The 18,285-nt window shown below is 39.1% G+C and overlaps 1 protein-coding gene across 1 annotated transcript; it reads right to left on the bottom strand.

The window, feature by feature from the left end:
• Nucleotides 1-711: 711 nt before the first annotated feature.
• Nucleotides 712-15,887, bottom strand: LOC124114590 (endo-1,4-beta-xylanase 3-like). The gene is made up of 19 exons (XM_046475231.2): nt 15,650-15,887; nt 15,086-15,303; nt 13,446-13,597; nt 12,984-13,079; nt 10,939-11,095; nt 10,384-10,429; nt 9,702-9,857; nt 9,475-9,530; nt 9,194-9,331; nt 8,861-9,032; nt 8,492-8,602; nt 7,738-7,953; nt 6,453-6,669; nt 5,117-5,346; nt 4,337-4,427; nt 3,113-3,241; nt 2,198-2,293; nt 1,713-1,892; nt 712-902 (listed from the first exon to the last, which is right to left on the bottom strand). Exons 1-19 carry the CDS (start codon nt 15,662-15,664, stop codon nt 775-777), a joined length of 2,604 nt encoding a protein of 867 aa, XP_046331187.2. The 5' UTR covers nt 15,665-15,887; the 3' UTR covers nt 712-774.
• Between the last annotated feature and the right edge of the window lie 2,398 nt (nt 15,888-18,285).

The following is an 18,285-nucleotide window of genomic DNA, read 5'->3' as shown; positions in this document are numbered from 1 at the left end:
TTTATAGGTCTATTGAGATGGCATTATTTCATGATTAAAAATAGAAAGGTAGGAAACACAAAAATGGGAAACAAATCAATCTCAGTCATCCTATCATCCACGCATTCTGAAATCCGAAAGTGCTTTCACTGCCGGAACATTTTTTTTATCAAACTATGACGATCAAGGGTATTTAAAACAAGGGCAAAAGTGAGCGTGGCACACTAATACCCCCGACCCGCCTAGTGTGTCAGTAGTTTCAAATTAATTAATGGATTGGGTTAGGGTTTGAAAAAATCAAACAAAAATGGTAAATTAATAAAAACATTTTTTTTCTTTTGACTGCACCCCTCCATATGACACAGATTATATTACTAAGTTTGAGATGAATGCACTGAATAGTTTAAGAGAAATCGCGCGGACAAAGTTTTCGGACGGACGGACGGACGGACGGACGGACGGAACCTTGGTATAAAAAACCATCGACATCCGATGAGCTTCCATCGTTCTTGTTGTCAGTTTGTTTAGGTTGAAGAAATTAATTACCATGCGACCTTTGTAATATCGAAATATTCACAGATCACTAGTGACACAGATCCTCAGATTGTGAAAAATGGTTATATTCTATAACACGATCTCATTCACATCATATACAAGTAAAGACCTCACTGAATATGGTCTTATTTATATGAGGGAAAGGATATTGCTTAACATGATAAGAACATAAAGTGAGAAGATAAAAATTGCGTTAATTGCTGTTATAAAAGCGTTTCTGAAACATAAAAAGCACCGACTCTAACCGATGATAGTCCCACCATGACCATCAAGGGAACAACACGTGGCCACGGCCAACACCCCTTGTTCGCCAGTAAACTTATCTTCACCATTCATGGCAGTGCACCATTCCCCCTTAGCCTGCGTCCCTAGAAAACAGATGAACAGACAGGGCTAGGATGTATGGAATACCTTAACATGACAGATTGGTCATGTTTAATTAGCAGTTGTATGAAGAGATACTCATTCTGTTATTTTCAATGTGGAGCTATGTTATGTGTAGATGCAAACATAGAATGTGGAACCAAACGCCATGTGTATGCTTCCAATGTTAAATCTAGGGCAGTTGATTTTACAGATGCAATATGAGATATACATTGAAAACATAGTATGATTTATATTTCCATTCTACCCGGACAAAATACAACGCCAAAATCTTTGCTTTTAAGTATGATTGTGAATCAAGTAGCGTAGGTTGATAATGGTGTTTTGAGTGGGTTGCCGAATTGAAGGAATCGCAGCCAATACCACGTTACTGTGTGCGATAGTGAAGCGCCCATTTCAGTTATATATCTAATACTTGAAATATACTCCATAAGTGAACTTGTGCACTACCATAATACTTTCAGCATTGACGAAACTCGGCATTTTGTAACCTACATGGCAACGGAGACGGAAGGGAAGTCAGCTGTTTCAATAAGAGATAGCATTGTAATTTGAAAACTCTCGCTGACAATTCAAAATCGAGGTTTATTTCAAAAGCCACGGAATGTAAATGATAATATTCATAATAATGATATTGAAATTTGTGTTTCGATGATTTCAGGATTTGATTCATAAGAAATCACATACAGTGCGGTATCATGGCGGTGAATCTTCATGGCTTTGTAAATAGGATGATTAATATGAGTAGTATGGTTAATATTATATGATACTCAAGTTTCTAATAGAAAAATTACCCCCAATATATGCGCCCGCTGACTTTCCAAAGTCGGCTCGGACGCTACAGCCAAACAGCACAGTTCCCGCATCACAGGCTACAGATGCCTTCCCTCCCTTCTGGAGACTGCTCGGTGTGGAAACCAGCGTCTTACAGGACAGTTTGGGGGCAGCACAACAGGCAGCATAAGACCAGGTACCTTCATTTCAAGTTATCTTCAGTTAGATTTTGCTATTGTTTGGCTAGATACAGGTCTTGTAGTGATGTCTGACATAAAACGTGCGTGCTTTAAACCGGCCAAAATTATTTAAATAAATATGATTATCCTGATTATGTTAGTTGAAATGATGTTGTGTAAAACACTTTCAGATATGTTCAGGTTTTCTTTCTCAAACGTAAATACGTTGAAGATAACATTGTTAAGCGTTTCGTTTCTTGATATTTTAAAGGGCATTAAAGTTACTTACAAATTTACAGTAACTGGTACCATACTATTACACTGACCTACAGTAGTGCCTTCATTTGAGGCAACGCATCCCTTTTGATTGTCCGATGGGAAGGATCCTATCATCTCAGAGTCCCATGTCCAGGCCGTACAGCCTAAACGAGAGAGAGTAATCAAATCAATGCTGTTAACAGATAATATACCATTGACAATTTACATAAGCAATTCAGTCGAACCCCCTTGTCTCGAACTCCTGGGGACTTATCCGGGGTTAGAAACGTCCGATTCAACCTTATTCTGACTCAGCTGGGTCCTTGCGTAACCTCGGCTTCTCCCGTCTACACACCACGACTAAGGACGTCTACTTGAACACGAACTAATTATGTAAATACATGGCGTAGTTACAACACATTAACACACATAATCCTTATTCACACTTTTCTCAGTGGGCTATTCAAATACGAATCGGTCTTTCCTGTAACTTAAACTTCACGTATTTTACTCTGTGGGGATTCAGTGGTATAATATGTCACAAGTACCTAGTGTGTTTTGTTAGTTGTGATTCCGGGGTAGAATAGGTCTTCAGCAACCCATGCTTGCCGTAAAAGGCGACTATGCTTGTCGTAAAAGGCGACTAACGGGATCGGGTGGTCAGGCTCGCTGACTTGGTTGATGCATGTCATCGATTCCAATTGCGTGGATCGATGTTCATCATGTAAATCACTGGATTGTGTGGTCCAGACTCGATTATTTACAGACCGCCGTCATATAGCTGGAATATTGCTGAGTGCGGCGTAAAACAACAAACCAAACCAAACCAAATGTTAGTTGTGAAGTGTTAGTTGTTAAGTGGTCACACGTGCACCGTGGGAGCAGTGTTGTATTATCTCTGCCATTATAAGATGTAATCTGCAAAAATAGTGCTGACTGCTGTGCCCTTTCATTGACTAACTCAAGTAAGACTGTCAACTCACCTGTGGCAATTTCGGAGTTCAAACAAGTTGTTTCCACTCTTGCATCCACAGACTTGGCAGATGGTCCTGCTCCCCTGTAGGTACACTTGATGTTCTTCGTCTTACAGCATCGTGCAACAGCCTGGAGACCTGTTCACGATTAAATATTTATGAAGAATGAACCTGACAGCTTTTCTTCAAAACATACAGTCGCTTAAGGTTAAAAAAACGTTCCTACTCATTTGTAGTATTATTTTATATCCATAAAGTTTTGGATTTATCATGATAATATTGTAAATAAAAGCGACAAACCCAAACCCTCTCCATATTAATTACATTGACTTATTGACTTAGCGGATGGACCTGCACTTTTGTAGGTCACTTTATGTGCTTGTTCCTACAACATCGGGCAACGGCGATAACGGATATGCTGAGGTTGAATATAAGTTACGCAACTTGAATATAAATCCACCTCTAGGTCGTTTCAAAGCATGTACTTAGGGTATTTAATTTAATTGACTTTTTTATTACCATAGAACCAGAACTACTCTGAAATGTGAACTTCGCCCGCTGTTGTGAAAGCAAGGCTATCTAAGGGGTAGTCGACAATCGTCATGGTGTCATTAAGCTTCCTTGGATTGTGTCTTTTTAATTTTATTATGTGATAAATCCGAAGATCTGAACAAATTGAGTGTCCATAATTTGTAAAGTAAGTTAATATACAACGGGCGTATATTACTGAGGTGTCTCTATATTAAAGATGGACTGAAAATTTAATAGTCATGAAACGAGAATGTTACCGCACACACAAACATATTTCCTTAAGGAACTATCACGAAGATATAGTTTCAGTTTTCTTTCTTCATACCATCGATTCCTTTAAGTCAGCCCAATACCTTAGTTGCTATCCTATCGCCATGTCAGCCATAAAGAATTTACAAGTATAAGTTTATATTAAAATTGGAAGCGCGACAAAACCCTTTCCATACTCATATGACGCCCAATGCATAATTCCGACTATATTATAAGCATACGTTTATAAACTAGTAACAAATAGTGATAACACCCGGTGTTCGCGAAAAGGTGAGCGTTTCCTGAACTACCGTTGGCACTCGTCACAAATACATGCAATTTCATTTCGAAAATAGCCTCTTTTTGAAAGCTTTACTGTGGTCTTGAATGTTGTAACCCTGATCAAAGACCTTTTGAGCAAGTCATGTGGCGTTCTTTGAATATCATGCTCACCTTCCTTTGATCGCCAACCATTTACCGCTTTACAAGCCACCCGACCATTTTTAACCTCAATTTCCTCGCCATCACGATACCACTCTCCATCCTGAAGAAAACTTATATTATTCTTGTGGTTTACTACTGTTTTCAATTTCTCAAACAATGAGTACACGAGTAAACCTGAAACAACATTATTTGGGTTTCTTGGTTGAATTTTGTAAAACGAAGAAATAACATATAACACAAGTTTGATAATGGTGCGCATTGTTTTTCAATTGAAAGAAGAAAGGCGACTAACGGGATCGGGTGGTTAGGTTCGCTGACTTGGTTGATGCATGTAATCGTATCCGAAATTACGTGGCTCGATGATGATGATGTCAATCACAGGATTGTCTGGTCCATACTTATTTACAGACCGCCGTCACAGAGCGGGAATATTGCTGAGTGTGGCGTTAAACAACAAATAAACAAACAAATAAACAAACAAACAATAATCGGGATCTAAAAAATATAATTTTGACACAACCCAACCTTGAATTTTGTATAATGTATCACACCTTACAATCCAAATGTGGGAAGAAAGGGTTAAATTACGCTTAGAAGACCTCCTTTGTAAAACTAAAGTACAGGATAGGGGGCTAGTATATCATATTCAGAGAAAATATCGTCGGCATAATCAGAAAAAAAACACCATTCAATCCATCAATCGTACATATTTGTAAGTGAGTTGGGTTTAATGCTGCTTGGATCAGTGGTGTAATTATATCAAGGCCTAAACATATTGATAATAAGTACCTGATGATAACCTGAACAGCCGGTCATCACTTCATCACGCTCGCAGTAAGCATAAGTAGGCTTGTCATCTCCGACGTCAGAGACTGCGGACCAGCGGGTGACGCACTGGATGTCGGTGTTGTTAGCATCTGATGACATGTGACCAACAATATGCTCGTTGTTATGGGAGACTTGAATAGCATGTGTCACGTGCACGAATGGATCAATGGTTGTTGGGAGTGTCACTTGATCTGAAACGTTCAGGAATTATGTCAAGCTATATGACGATGGTCACCCTAAACATGTTGCCCTTCGTCTGGCATTAGTTTTGGATTTATGACAGTAATTTCCAGACAAAAGCTCAGACTTTTGATGCCTGTCAGCTGGGGATTAAAGAAATTGAGATTGCATGAACCTTCAAAAATGACGAATTTTTTTTTTTGTACTCCATGAAAATGAATGAGCATATCCACTCCTTCCCATCCCATCTTCCTGAAATGAAAAATGTTGATGCTTTGTCATCAAAATAATTATATTTAAATCATGATATTGGGTCTGGTCAAAAAGTTCTAAGCCTAACGAACAAAACCAACAATTATGAAAGTCTTTTTAATTTTATTTTTCAACATAATCTTCCTTCTTTTTTATATAAATTTCTCATATCGATCCTGAACGTTTTCAATGCCAGTCAGGAAGACGGTTTTTTTTAAATACACATTCACGGCAGTTTTGAGGTCATCGTTTTCGTCCTAGCGCTTTCCACGAGGGTGTTCTAGGAATGGAGGGTGGGGAATTCTTCGAACCCACTTTGTCGCACAGAAGCAAGTCGAGAGGTGTGGAGGAGGCATTGCCGTGAAAGAGTAGAACTCATGCAGTCAGCATTCCTCGACACTTTTCTGTGATAGACTCACTCATGCGATGACGCACATCGTTATGCACCGGTTATCGTCTTTTGTCTTCCTAAGTAATCAGCAAGGATCAACAAGGATCACACCTTTTGCACCCTAGAATAACTTTCTTCACTGATCTTGAAGACTTGAATTTCTCTGGTGCCGGAGAAGTGGAATGGTGCCAGCCTTAAACATAGCTGCCAAATGTTTAACAGTGGAATAGCTAGGGCACCTATCCCCATACACTTGTGACATGTGGTCAAGAGGTTCTTGGGGAGTACTTTTCACCTGATGACAGCTCGGTACGTGTTCTTTTCCATCGCTGTGTCTATTTGGACCCCTATTACGTTCACTTTGTTATGGCCTAAATGTTAAAAATTAGTCATTTTTAGAACTTTTTGACCAGCCCTCGTATAGGACCTGTTAATTATGATTTTATACACCCAAATGTAGCAATAGTCTCTTACGGCCATCGCCACTGATGTCCAGGTTGAGTGTGGCATCTGCCTTCCCCAGGTGGAATTCCTGGTACATAACGGGCTTCCCCTTGTAGTTTACTACAATGTCATAGTCTCCATGGAAGCCATTCACGGAGAAGGTCGATCCATCTGAGAGATTCTTAGCTACATGTGTTGACCATTCCTTCTTGACCAGATCAAAGTAACGTTGACCAGCAGCGTTCACCTGCAATCATATACAACTTTATTTCAGTTTGAATCTTCTTTCTGTCCAGTGTCAGTTGTATGATATTATGAGTGAGTGAGTTGGGTTTGACTCCGCTTTGTATGATGTTATGAAGTATTTCAACAAAGGAATTATAATTTGGTTTTATAGATTTTAGTTTTTGAGTGAGTAAGGTTTTACATCGTTTTTAGCAATATTCCAGCATTATTGGTCTGGACACAGGCTTCACAGTTACATTGTATACATCCAATCGAACGTTGGTCTTCCGCATGACGGGTTAACTGCTTGGCTACCCTGGCAGTCGTTATGGTTTTCGCATTGGTACAATGTATGAATCACCGGCTGTTTCGTAGAGTTATCTGCACTGGGCGGTGATGTGTCGTCGTTAGATACGTTATCAGAAGGCCTGTTCATTAATCAGTGTATTTTATTTATCCCAATTTTGCCTTTGCCCCTGTGTTTCAATGTTTCTATACTGACATTTTATTGTAAGCTGTTGTCTGAAATTTGGTCAATCAATAATTGTTTCGTCATTTATTCACATTATACTATAAGAACTAATAACTGTTTATAAGCAATGGGTTAGCCTAGTGGTTAAAGCCTCAGCTCGTCACACCGAAGGGTTCAATTCCCCCCATGGGTACATTACTGATGTCCCTCGCCGTGATATTGCTGGAATATTACTAAAAGCGGCTTAAAACAATATTCACGCAGCCATTAGCAATGTTAGTAAATGTTTAAAAGAAAATGTAAGAATGTCATTCGTGCCCTTTTTCTCTTGGTGTTTCTAAACCTCAGACGCCAAACAAGGTAACTGCACATCTGTGTACTGTCTGATACTGCTTGTCGCGACTTTCGCTTGTAATTGTAAGTAATACATCTGCGGCCATATATTGCCACCTATGCTTCATGTTATGTTTGATATTATTTCATTCACACTTTACATGCAACTTATGTGCATCTAATATTTACCTCAGTATCTGGACAATCAGTTATTGTAATAAAGTACTATGCTTAGTAGTTATATTATTTAAGAATATACTAAAAGCTCATGCTAATTAAGCTTACAAAGAAGTTATATCCATTGATGAGTGCGGCGTAAGGGCTTTTCATTTGATGATCCCAGAATCCCCAGAATATAACGCCCTCCACTGCTGGATGACTGAAGTAGGTTCTGAGAGCCCAGTCGTACCAGTCCGCCCGGACATTCTCGTCATGGTGCACCAGGTCCATCTCGGTGATCCACAGAGGCAGTCCAACAGATCCCAGGTTGTCCAAACGTCTCTGCAATATCATGTTGCCAATATTTTTATATCAGTGCTTCAGAGTTTAACATCAACAACTACAGTAATATAAACATCAACAGCAATGCGTTTGCTCAATCGCATTCCTATGTATTGGTTTGTGTACATAGAGTTTATGGAAGCATAACTGGATGTCCATGAAGTAGTGGTCCTTTTGAAGACCAGTGGCGATCCGGCGTAGAATATGTCTTCAGCAACCCATGGTTGCCGTAAACTGCGACTATACTTGTCGTAAGAATCGACAAGCGGGATAGGATGGTCAGGCTCGCTGACTTGGTCGATGCATGTTATCGTATCCCAATTGCGTGGATCGATGCTCAGATGTCAATCACTGGATTGTCTGGTCCAGACTAGATGATTTACAGACCGCCGTCGCATAGCTGGAATATTGCTGAGTGCGGCGTTAAAAAGCCAACAACCAACCGGCCCTTTGAAACGTGGAAGTTATGTTTGCCATTTGACTGTTGAGTGGGACTGAATATTGAAAATAACTTAAACATAAGGGAGGCAAGGCCTACTTTCAGAAGTGTGGGATCTGGTGGTGTGTAGTCTCTGAAGTGACTCTGAAGACCCAGGCCTCCCAGTCCAACATTAGCCTTTTTGAACTCTTTAGCCTGGGCAACGTAAGCCTGGAAATAGATATAACATATATAAGCAACAGCAAAACTTTAATTGCTTCAACTACAGATTGTTGGTCGGCCAATTTTGTTGAGAATGGCGATAGTTGGTATTGCACGACTATGTGGTAGATACTGAATATTTTCGTAATGGTGTTTTGGTTATGGTGATTATTATATGACATAAATTGCATAAATGATGTTCAGTGAACAGGTACATAGTAGGCCACCATCCTTATGTGAAGTCTACGAAATGTATTATCAACATACATCAGTGACGGCTCCCACGGCAACAACTTCGTAGTCATTGAGGAAGAGCTTGGGCACGGGATCAGCCTTATGGACCATATCGTAGATCTTCTCCGAGTACTGGGCATCACCTGTTTTCTCTTCATATAACTGACCATGGAGAAGTTCGTTGTTCACGTCCCAGTGACCAAGTCTAACGCAAAATATAAGATATGTACTTTCAAATATATTGTTATTTGAATCTTATATCCGTCCATTTATCAAATCTAAATAAACATTTGAGTATAATTGGAATTACTTTTTTCACCATGGCTATTCTAAACACGTCCATGGCGATAGGTACAGTTCACTTACTGTCCCTTTGTGATGCCGGTCATATATTTGACTCTCTCTGCAATGGCTGTTTTCAACATTGTCCCGTTCAAGGCTTCCACCCAACTGGGAGAGTGACCTGGAACTCCCCAGAACATGTTGTGTCCTCGAACTTTCATGCTGTAATGAATGAACTGTTATACATTTCCTAAACAAGTTATGTAATGCATTTGAGTTATGGTGTAATAACAGTTTTTTTGTATTCCGTTAAATGTATCTAATGTTTGTCTACAAACACTGGTCGGCATTTGTAAGATACGTACCCACGTTGCTTAAGCACCTTTACAGCATCTGTAGCAAATTTGTAGTCAGGTTTATCCTGCAAAAGATGTTTGACAACAATCATGTCCTATTAGACATAAAGTCACATTGTGTTTTGCATTAATATTGTTTTGTTATGGTAGTTACTTCGCGTGGTGTAAAATCAATAATTGCAAAAGTTTCGATTTCTTTTGCTGAATACGCAAATTAAGATACAAACAGTATATACCTTGGTACCTCTGTTGTACTTCCACTTGAAGGATCCTGCTGTCACCCAGTTGAACATTGTATAGACAAAGTTTTGATACTCTTTGTAGTCGTCGCTTGTAATATAGTCCTCATTTATTACTGACCCAAATCCAAACAGATGTCTTTTGTTGTCAATCTGTAAATCAGAGAAGTTCTTAAAAATGTCTTAAAGTACGTATGCCACTTCACAAATTCAACACTCAGGAAAGTACAATTGAATTTTTCTCTTTTGGGATATAGGGGGCACGGGTGGCCCAGGCGTCTTAGTCGCCGCGATTCGCTGTGCACGCCAGAAACCTATGATTGTGGGTTCGAATCCCGGAATCCCGATTATGTTTCTAGGTTTGTCAGCACCATACCCGTGCTCGTGGGTTTCACCGAAGTGGTAAACGTCTGGGACCCGCATCACTTAGGGCCTCCCTCCCACATTAAGCTGACACGCCGCGAAATAACTGGAATACTGTTTAAAGCGGCGTTAATCCCAACTCACTCAGTCTTGTGGGATATCGTATGTGCTAACGACCATGACAAGTGTCCCATAGTTATATACAAAGAGGCTATATATTTATATTATATTTAAAACATATGTAGTCTAAGTGTATTCTGTATGGATGTCATTCCTATTATCCATTATGAGCAGAATTATCATTTTTATGTCTCACCTTAATTTCAATATCAGCAGGGTTGAATGAAGATGAATGCGTAACTCTGTAAAACACGACGATCCACATATATTACAGATATATCTTCGTGTATGGCACTAACGAATTAGGAAAAAGAGGAATGAGTTATATTGTAACACACAGTATGAATTAAAGTTTTGTCTTAACGTACACATAATATCAAAAATACTAATAGGTTGCTGGATCTTGATTAATCGTTACGTTATATATATATTTCATAGTTTTCTGACAACATGCACTTCGTGAAACACATCTTTTGCTTCAGGCCACTTGGTGAAATTTGGCCTATTTATTTGAACTGACATTTAAGTTTAATTACCGTATGCTAAAATTCGAAAACCTTTAAAAGTCACATAACGTGCCTACATGACTACAAGGAGTTTCTCGTTATAACGCATCATCAAATAAGTTATACATGGAGAGAATAGGGTAAGTATTACATGGATTATTACAAAGGTCTGCCTACTTTGTGCATGTCCGGTTCGAAACGTAGTCCACATATAATAATTCATAGGCAATAAAAGGCAGCCCTACTGAACATTGATATTATTTTTCCTAATCTTCTGTATTCTGGCATCTACCTCGGCCTTCCAGCTCATGTCCTCGTCCACCGTCTGGAGAGAAGCGTCGTCAACGATGAAGTCGATTCCTGGATCTGGGCCTTGGAAGTACAGGTGGGCCTTGCTGGTGTCTGGTGGTGTATGACGTATAAATATACAAAATATATTCAAGTACATGTATACATCAGAATGAATAGCTTTATCAATGGGCAGATCTATTCATAAAGATTCAGAGTGACAAAACACTCTCTCCACAAGACAGGAGGGGTGACTTCAACGTCCAGTAGTCAACTTTCCCAATATGTCGAGCAATATTCAAGCAGCTCCAGCCCTCGGTGTCTGCAATTCTCAACTTTTGAGGTACAATCGAACATGCTCTTTCACCCAAGACTTCAAATACAACTCTTGTTCACAAGTGGTTTGATCAAGGTTACAACATTCAAGGCCTCAGTAAAGCATTTCCAAATACAAATCTGACGCATCAGTGACAAACATTATGTCCAATGCAAATCCCTATTTTGACTTGTACCATATGTTACCGTGTTGTTTAAGGTGAACAACTGACATTGCATGTGTTTGTGACGGGTGCCACCTGTGTGGCAGGATACGCTTACCTTTTCGTGAACACCTAGTATCATCACCGTTTCATAAACACATGCTCGTGATATAGTCGGAATAGGACAATCAACTCTGTTTTATGCAGAGATGGAAAGGGTTTTGTCGCTTTTATCTAATGTTATAACGGTAACAGCACAAAAATGTTGTCACAATAAACAGCTGTAATACCCTGTCCTTTCTCAACATGAAAAGAAATAGGGATTACAACCCTGCCCCGTTAACCCACAAGGGACATTCAATGAAGCCTCTTCCCCAAAGTATTCATACAGCTTCCACTTCAGTGAAGAAATCAAGGACAACTTATAATTATTGTATTTAGGACATGTAAAACAGGTCATTTGGACCACTTTCAAATCGTATGGTCATAATATTTTTAGGATATTGGTCCATTACTATATTTGATTGGATTGCGTTAATAAAACCAATATGTATGCTGAAGAAATGGACATATCGCTTGAACAAATGGATACAGAATGGATACAGAATGTTTAGTGTGTTGACATGGAAGCTTAAAAAATGAACATATCGCTTGAACTAATGGATACAGAATCGATACAGAATGTTAAGTGTGTTGACATGGAAGCTAAAGAAAGGGACATATCCCTTGAACAACTGGATACAGAATGGATACAGAATGTTAAGTGTGTTGACATGGAAGCCGAAGAAATGGACATATCCCTTGAACTACTGGATACAGAATGTTAAGTGTGTTGACATGGAAGCTAAAGAAATGGACATATCTCTTGAACTACTGGATACAGAATGGATACAGAATGTTAAGTTTGTTGACATGGAAGCTAAAGAAATGGACATATCCCTTGAACAACATGATACAGAATGGATACAGAATGTTAAGTGTGTTGACATGGAAGCCGAAGAAATGGACATATCCCTTGAACTACTGGATACAGAATGTTAAGTGTGTTGAGATGGAAGCTAAAGAAATGGACATATCTCTTGAACTACTGGATACAGAATGGATACAGAATGTTAAGTGTGTTGACGTGGAAGCTAAAGAAATGAACATATCCCTTGAACTACTTGATACAGAATGGATACAGAATGTTAAGTATGTTGACATGGAAGCCGAAGAAATGGACATATCCCTTGAACTACTGGATACAGAATGGACAGCCTCTTCAGTAATCTTATAACATCTCATTATAGTTTGATAGCGATCAAAATAGGATAAAGACTAAACCTGAAAATATGACACGATAAGAAACACCAAATATGGCGCAAATGATTCTGTCAGTTCAGCACATAATGTATAGTGACTAAAGAATTATTGTAGGCATTCAAAAAGTGTCTTTGGTTTGACGTGCTCATATGTAAATCACCAGGCTTCCCAACAACGCAAAGAGAATGTCACTGTTAAATATTTGTATTGATTTGGCTTACTTCTAACTGGAGCGGTGAAATCCCCGTCTAGATTGAACCATCCATTGGCAGACTGAACAAATGGATGTCGGGCGATGCTGTAATATTCTGTTTTACCTGTGTGTGACAACAATCCTCATTGGGTTAGGGCATACATGTACAGTATCTCGTCGCATAAAACTATTAATATTTACAGAATATAAATTCAAGTTGTTCATAAAAATCGCGAAAACGTGGTGTTACCAGTGATTTCCGTGAACCAGTCATATATCTGTTTTGTGAAACCTTCGAGCACAGGTATGGTGTTGACGAACCCAGGAATATAATCCGGGCGAATCCGGGATTAGAACCCAAGATAATATGTTTCCGGTATGCCCACGGGGAATCAACACTACACAGCTAATTGCGGTATGTTAGACAAATAAAAACACTCGTGGTAAAATAGTGAGGACAGAGACAGTTAAACCTTATTATAGTACACACCGTCATCAGCCCATGTATATGCAATGGTGATCTTGATGGTCTGGAACAACGTCCCTGGGTGATCATTCAGCTGTTTAACACTGGAAGTATAGGCATAGCGGCCACCAGGCTGTATGGGAACATCCTGCCCAGGGCCTTGGTAGGACTGTGTTCTGAAACGAATATTACTTATTTGCTATATACTTTATATATGTGTTGATATCGATGCCAAACAACGATCCCAGCAGGCATTTCTTGCATATGTATGCTCTTGAAAACTATTATCACTATTTCGTACATAATAAGATAGTTTGGTTAACAATAAATAGAACTACATCGACATACATTTACATCAAGCTGTGACCTGTTTAGGTAATTCCACTTCTAGACCAGCATGAAACAACGGTTGTAGTTTTCGATCAGTAACATTTACAACCTGATTAAAAAACTAAATAGGACTCACACCTAATAGTTGATCATCTGTCCATATGTTGATGTAATGCTTATGGAGTGTCATGTGAGATCAGTAGAGAGTCCAGATCCTTTGTATCTTTACGTGGCTTTCGTTGCTATGTTGACCTTCTATATTTTATCTTTGTGTTTTAATATAATGCACTGGTTCAGGGCCTTTAACTTGAGGAGAGATTTCCATTATATTGTGATGGTGGTTTCAAACAATGATCACATTTTAGCCCAACTGGTTTGCTTTTTGTATTCATTTACAACCATGTTAAGGCGGAAAAAGAAAAGGGTATTTTAAATAATGAGGGGGAGTAAGGACACGTTTTTTTTCCACTGGACATGTACAATTTTGAAGTTGCAGTAAACATTGAAATACTATCTTGAAAATTATCAAACATGTTCAAATGTAAGACGAGCTTTTCTTTCTTTCACCTACAGTAAACTACTTTTATAACGAACACGCTTATAACGAACTGACCGATATAACGAACTTATTTTCAGTCCCGACTATTTGGTGTATAAATGCTGTTTATATGCTTATAACGAACTACGGTTATTACGAACTACAATTAGTGGTCCCATCGAGTTCGTTATAACCGTAGTTTACTGTACTTGCAATTTATTGACATCGAGCATGCTATATCACAATGACTGATGTTTATGAACGTTTTAAACCTAAAAGAGAAATCTTTTTATCTACAACTGCTATGAATATCGACTGAGGTCGAAGAGTTGCTCATATTCAACCTCTAAAACAGCCCTTTTGACACCTTACCTAATGAAGTCCTAAACATGAATGGGTGAATATTAGCTAACTTTACTTTCAAAATGATTTGGAAAAGTTTTCATCATTTCTGAATTTATGCATATCCGGGTCCCTGTCCTGTACCTTATCCTCTCCTAACAAGAAATGAAATAGGGTGAACAACCCTGCTCGGGTAACCAACAATGAGCATTCAATGAAGCCTCTTCCCAAAAGTATTCATATAGCTGTCCCCTTCAGAGAAGACTTCAAGGACTACTGGTAATTATAGTAGATAAGGACAACGTAAAACAGGGCATTTGGACTACTCTTACATCGTATGGTTATAATGTTTATTATATCCCATTATTTTTATCTTTAATACGTGTATGTATGTGATAAGATACAAAGATCATGTGACGTCCAGATAAAACAGATTTCTTCTGTGTTAATTTACCTTCCAGATACTTTGACAGCATGAGTTCCTCCGTGGACGTCATCAGTGATACTAACAAGGTTGAAGCCCCATCCTCCCCAGTTGCCCGACAGATCTGGACTCTCGAATCCTGGATTTTCCAGCAGCTCGAGTCCAAATGCACGCTGGGCAATAAGTAGAACAAGGACACTGCCTCGAACCATGGCTGCAGCCCAACAAGTGTGACAAGCTGACTGGACCTAAATGAGACGAATATGTCTTATCTTATCTGACATTTTCAAGACATATAAACACACGTCCTATTCGATGACCTGCAGTAGAGGTTCGAGTATCTAAGGTGGAAAATAGACTTTTGAGGTCTTCGTGTTTGTAAATGTTTGGTGCGCTATTTGAATTCATGGGCTATGGAACGTATTTTGGTATGGCCAATGATATAACATGTCATAATACTTCGTTTATAACCAAGAAAAGAAAACAAGACTAATAATGTATCTATACAGGAGTTATACTGTACTATGGATGTCATTTTCGAAGGGATTTCAAGCTGTAATAGAGGCGTAAATAGGCCACACTGGTAACACAAACCTTGAGGCAGTACATGTCACATTAACAGCACAACGCCATTGCAAGAAAATCATCCAGCCGCACGTTGTTCACATTATGCACTATGTAAGCGTCATCCTTCAACACGACAATGCAAGAAGCATTCACCACGTGTATAAATAGCATTCCCGTGGCACCACAATGTACAGGGCCTCCCGTGGCACCTTTAATCGCCAGATCTAAACCCAGTAGAGCACCTACATGTATGGAGCGAGTGGGATCGCCGAGTACGACACAGATAATGAAACAGCAGCATATGCTCGACATGGCGAGCTGGTCAACATGCCCCAACGTGTGATGCATACTTATTTCGTGTGGATACACGAGATACGGAGTTCCCGTGACACTGATCTTTGACTTTTTCCTTGGGAACATTGGTAAATTCCACCATCGTTTAACAAATGAAGCAGCATCAGCCTTGAGTATTGTAATAGCTTACTCAGCGGTATCAGGTATCAAAGACGAACATGCAAAAACAACGGCCACTGCAAAACACTGCAGCTAATACTGCTACTCGGTCACCTAATTCAGCTCACGTACCTTCCGTGCTGAAATCACATCACTGGCTTTGACTAAATAAGAGTGGTTGTTAAAATCATGTCAACAATACAGCTCCGAAATATCTCTCAGATTTGACTGAACTCAACAGTCAAGGTCACTCCCATAGTCAACAACAACAGTCGGTTGTACCCAAATGGGAACTGAAAACGTTCAGCATTAAAATGGAACTCTCTTCCATGGGAACTATAATAAACAAAATAAGATTATATTTAGAGAAACATTTCATATATCTTGCATATTTTGAGGAGTGAGTTTGATTTAACTGTATATTATTTCAGTTACAAACCACGGCGTGGAAGTTTAACGTGAAGTCCTACTAAGGTCCTCAGCCACGTCAGTGGAACCTAGGAGCATAGTATGATGGGGACACGCCAAGGCTGTATAGCTTTACATTCCGCTCAACGTTGAACCAGTATCAGTATGTAAGTGCACACTTCTCATCACTTGGAGTTGCATGTATCACTGTTTTAATAATCATACAGATCACGTTTTGATCAATGTAACGAATTTATTAGCTGGACGTGTTCATAATTAAATTTCAAAGAAGTATTTTCGGTGAAACATATTTGTGTGACAGTATTTATAGATATATCTTGTGACAGCCAATGGAATAGTATAGTTGCTCACAATATGAATAGTGTCAACTATGACGTGACAAGCAAACATACTGAAAAAAATAAGTTAGGGATCATGCATATTTGGTTCATGAAATTGTGTTCTCAGTCTTCACTACAAAAATATCACGATATTCACGATCCCTTTGTTCAGTATACTTGGTGTTTGTCCGTGATATTTAGGAGATAAACATACTGTGTTTTCAATGTAGAGCTAGGTTTCCTGTAGATTTAACCGCGCTGAATATTGCAGAAACTGTACATTTTGTAACCTGTAATAATATTGTAGATATAATTATTCAAATATGTCTACCGACAATGACTGAAAAAGTACTATTCTATGAATATTAGCTTCCGCGTTGATGCGGCCGTCAAACCAGCTGTTTCAATCAGAGGGGGTTTATTATGATTTAATAGCCTCTGATTGACCAATCAGAATCGAGTTAATTCCAAATTCTTGGTAGAATGTGCAGTAGCCTTCAATGATTGATCTCATGCAGGACTAACGTTTGACATCGTGAGAGTATACTACATGTACTTACATTAACTTATATATTTAGTTGAATACTGACTTTATCTAAGTAATGCAAACATTTCGGCATTATGAAAGTTAAGATCAACAATACAAATACGAAGAATTATGTCGTAGCATCCTGACAACAGTATCGCCGCAGTGTTTACGCACTTGAACTTTCTGTTTCAAATGAGAATAGAGTACCCTCCCTTTGACCAAGCGGACACTCGCCGGACATTTATTATTGTCAACCGAATCAACCCTACTTCGAATATCGTAAATTGATATTGGAGGAAATCCCGAAGTGATGCGGGTCTTTGACGTTTACCACTTTGATGAAACCCACGAGCACGGGTAAGGTGCTGCCAAACTTAGAAACATGAGGGACAAAGCAGGATTCGATAATTGGTTTCTGGCATATCCAAGGGACGCAACTCTGCAGAGGGAATTGCGGCGCCTTAGACGACTGCTCACCCGCGCTCCTATTAACTTGAACATTGGATGCGAAGAATGTGTAACTTGCCATAAACAATAATCTGCACTGTTCATAGTATACGATTGTCTCTGTCGTATTATATAATGTGTATTGTACTGATTTGAACATGGACCAGGGACCAACTAACACTGCATAAAATAAATACCCAATAACAATACATCTTCCCGAGGCACGGGAGTTCACTGACTATAAAAGTCCACTTTCTACCCTTGTCCATCCGGACGAGGTTGGAATTTCGTGGTTCGATCAAAGCGCCACCAGTGGCTACTATGAGTTTGTGTCCCTTCTTTGTCCCTCCTATTGACCAATCAAATTCAACCTCTCATATCAGGTCTTTGAAAGGCATTTAGAAGTGATAAACATAAGGAAGAGAATATATGGATGACAACTTATTTATTATGAGGAACACAAAGTTTCGGAGTATATGCTTACT

The sequence above is a fragment of the Haliotis rufescens genome, unplaced genomic scaffold (genome assembly GCF_023055435.1).
Source record: "Haliotis rufescens isolate VD_foot unplaced genomic scaffold, xgHalRufe1.0.p SCAF_1, whole genome shotgun sequence".
NCBI lineage: Eukaryota > Metazoa > Mollusca > Gastropoda > Lepetellida > Haliotidae > Haliotis > Haliotis rufescens.
This window is presented reverse-complemented; position numbering and strand designations above follow the sequence as displayed.

What these genes read in the sequence shown, in the direction of transcription:
- LOC124114590 (XM_046475231.2), bottom strand. An exon ending in TGGTTGGCGATCAAAGGAAG is followed by an intron (nt 3,242 to 4,336) that starts GTGAGCATGATA and finishes AATCGTGAACAG; the next exon opens with GTCTCCAGGCTGTTGCACGA. An exon ending in AAATGAAGGCACTACTGTAG is followed by an intron (nt 1,893 to 2,197) that starts GTCAGTGTAATA and finishes CTTGAAATGAAG; the next exon opens with GTACCTGGTCTTATGCTGCC.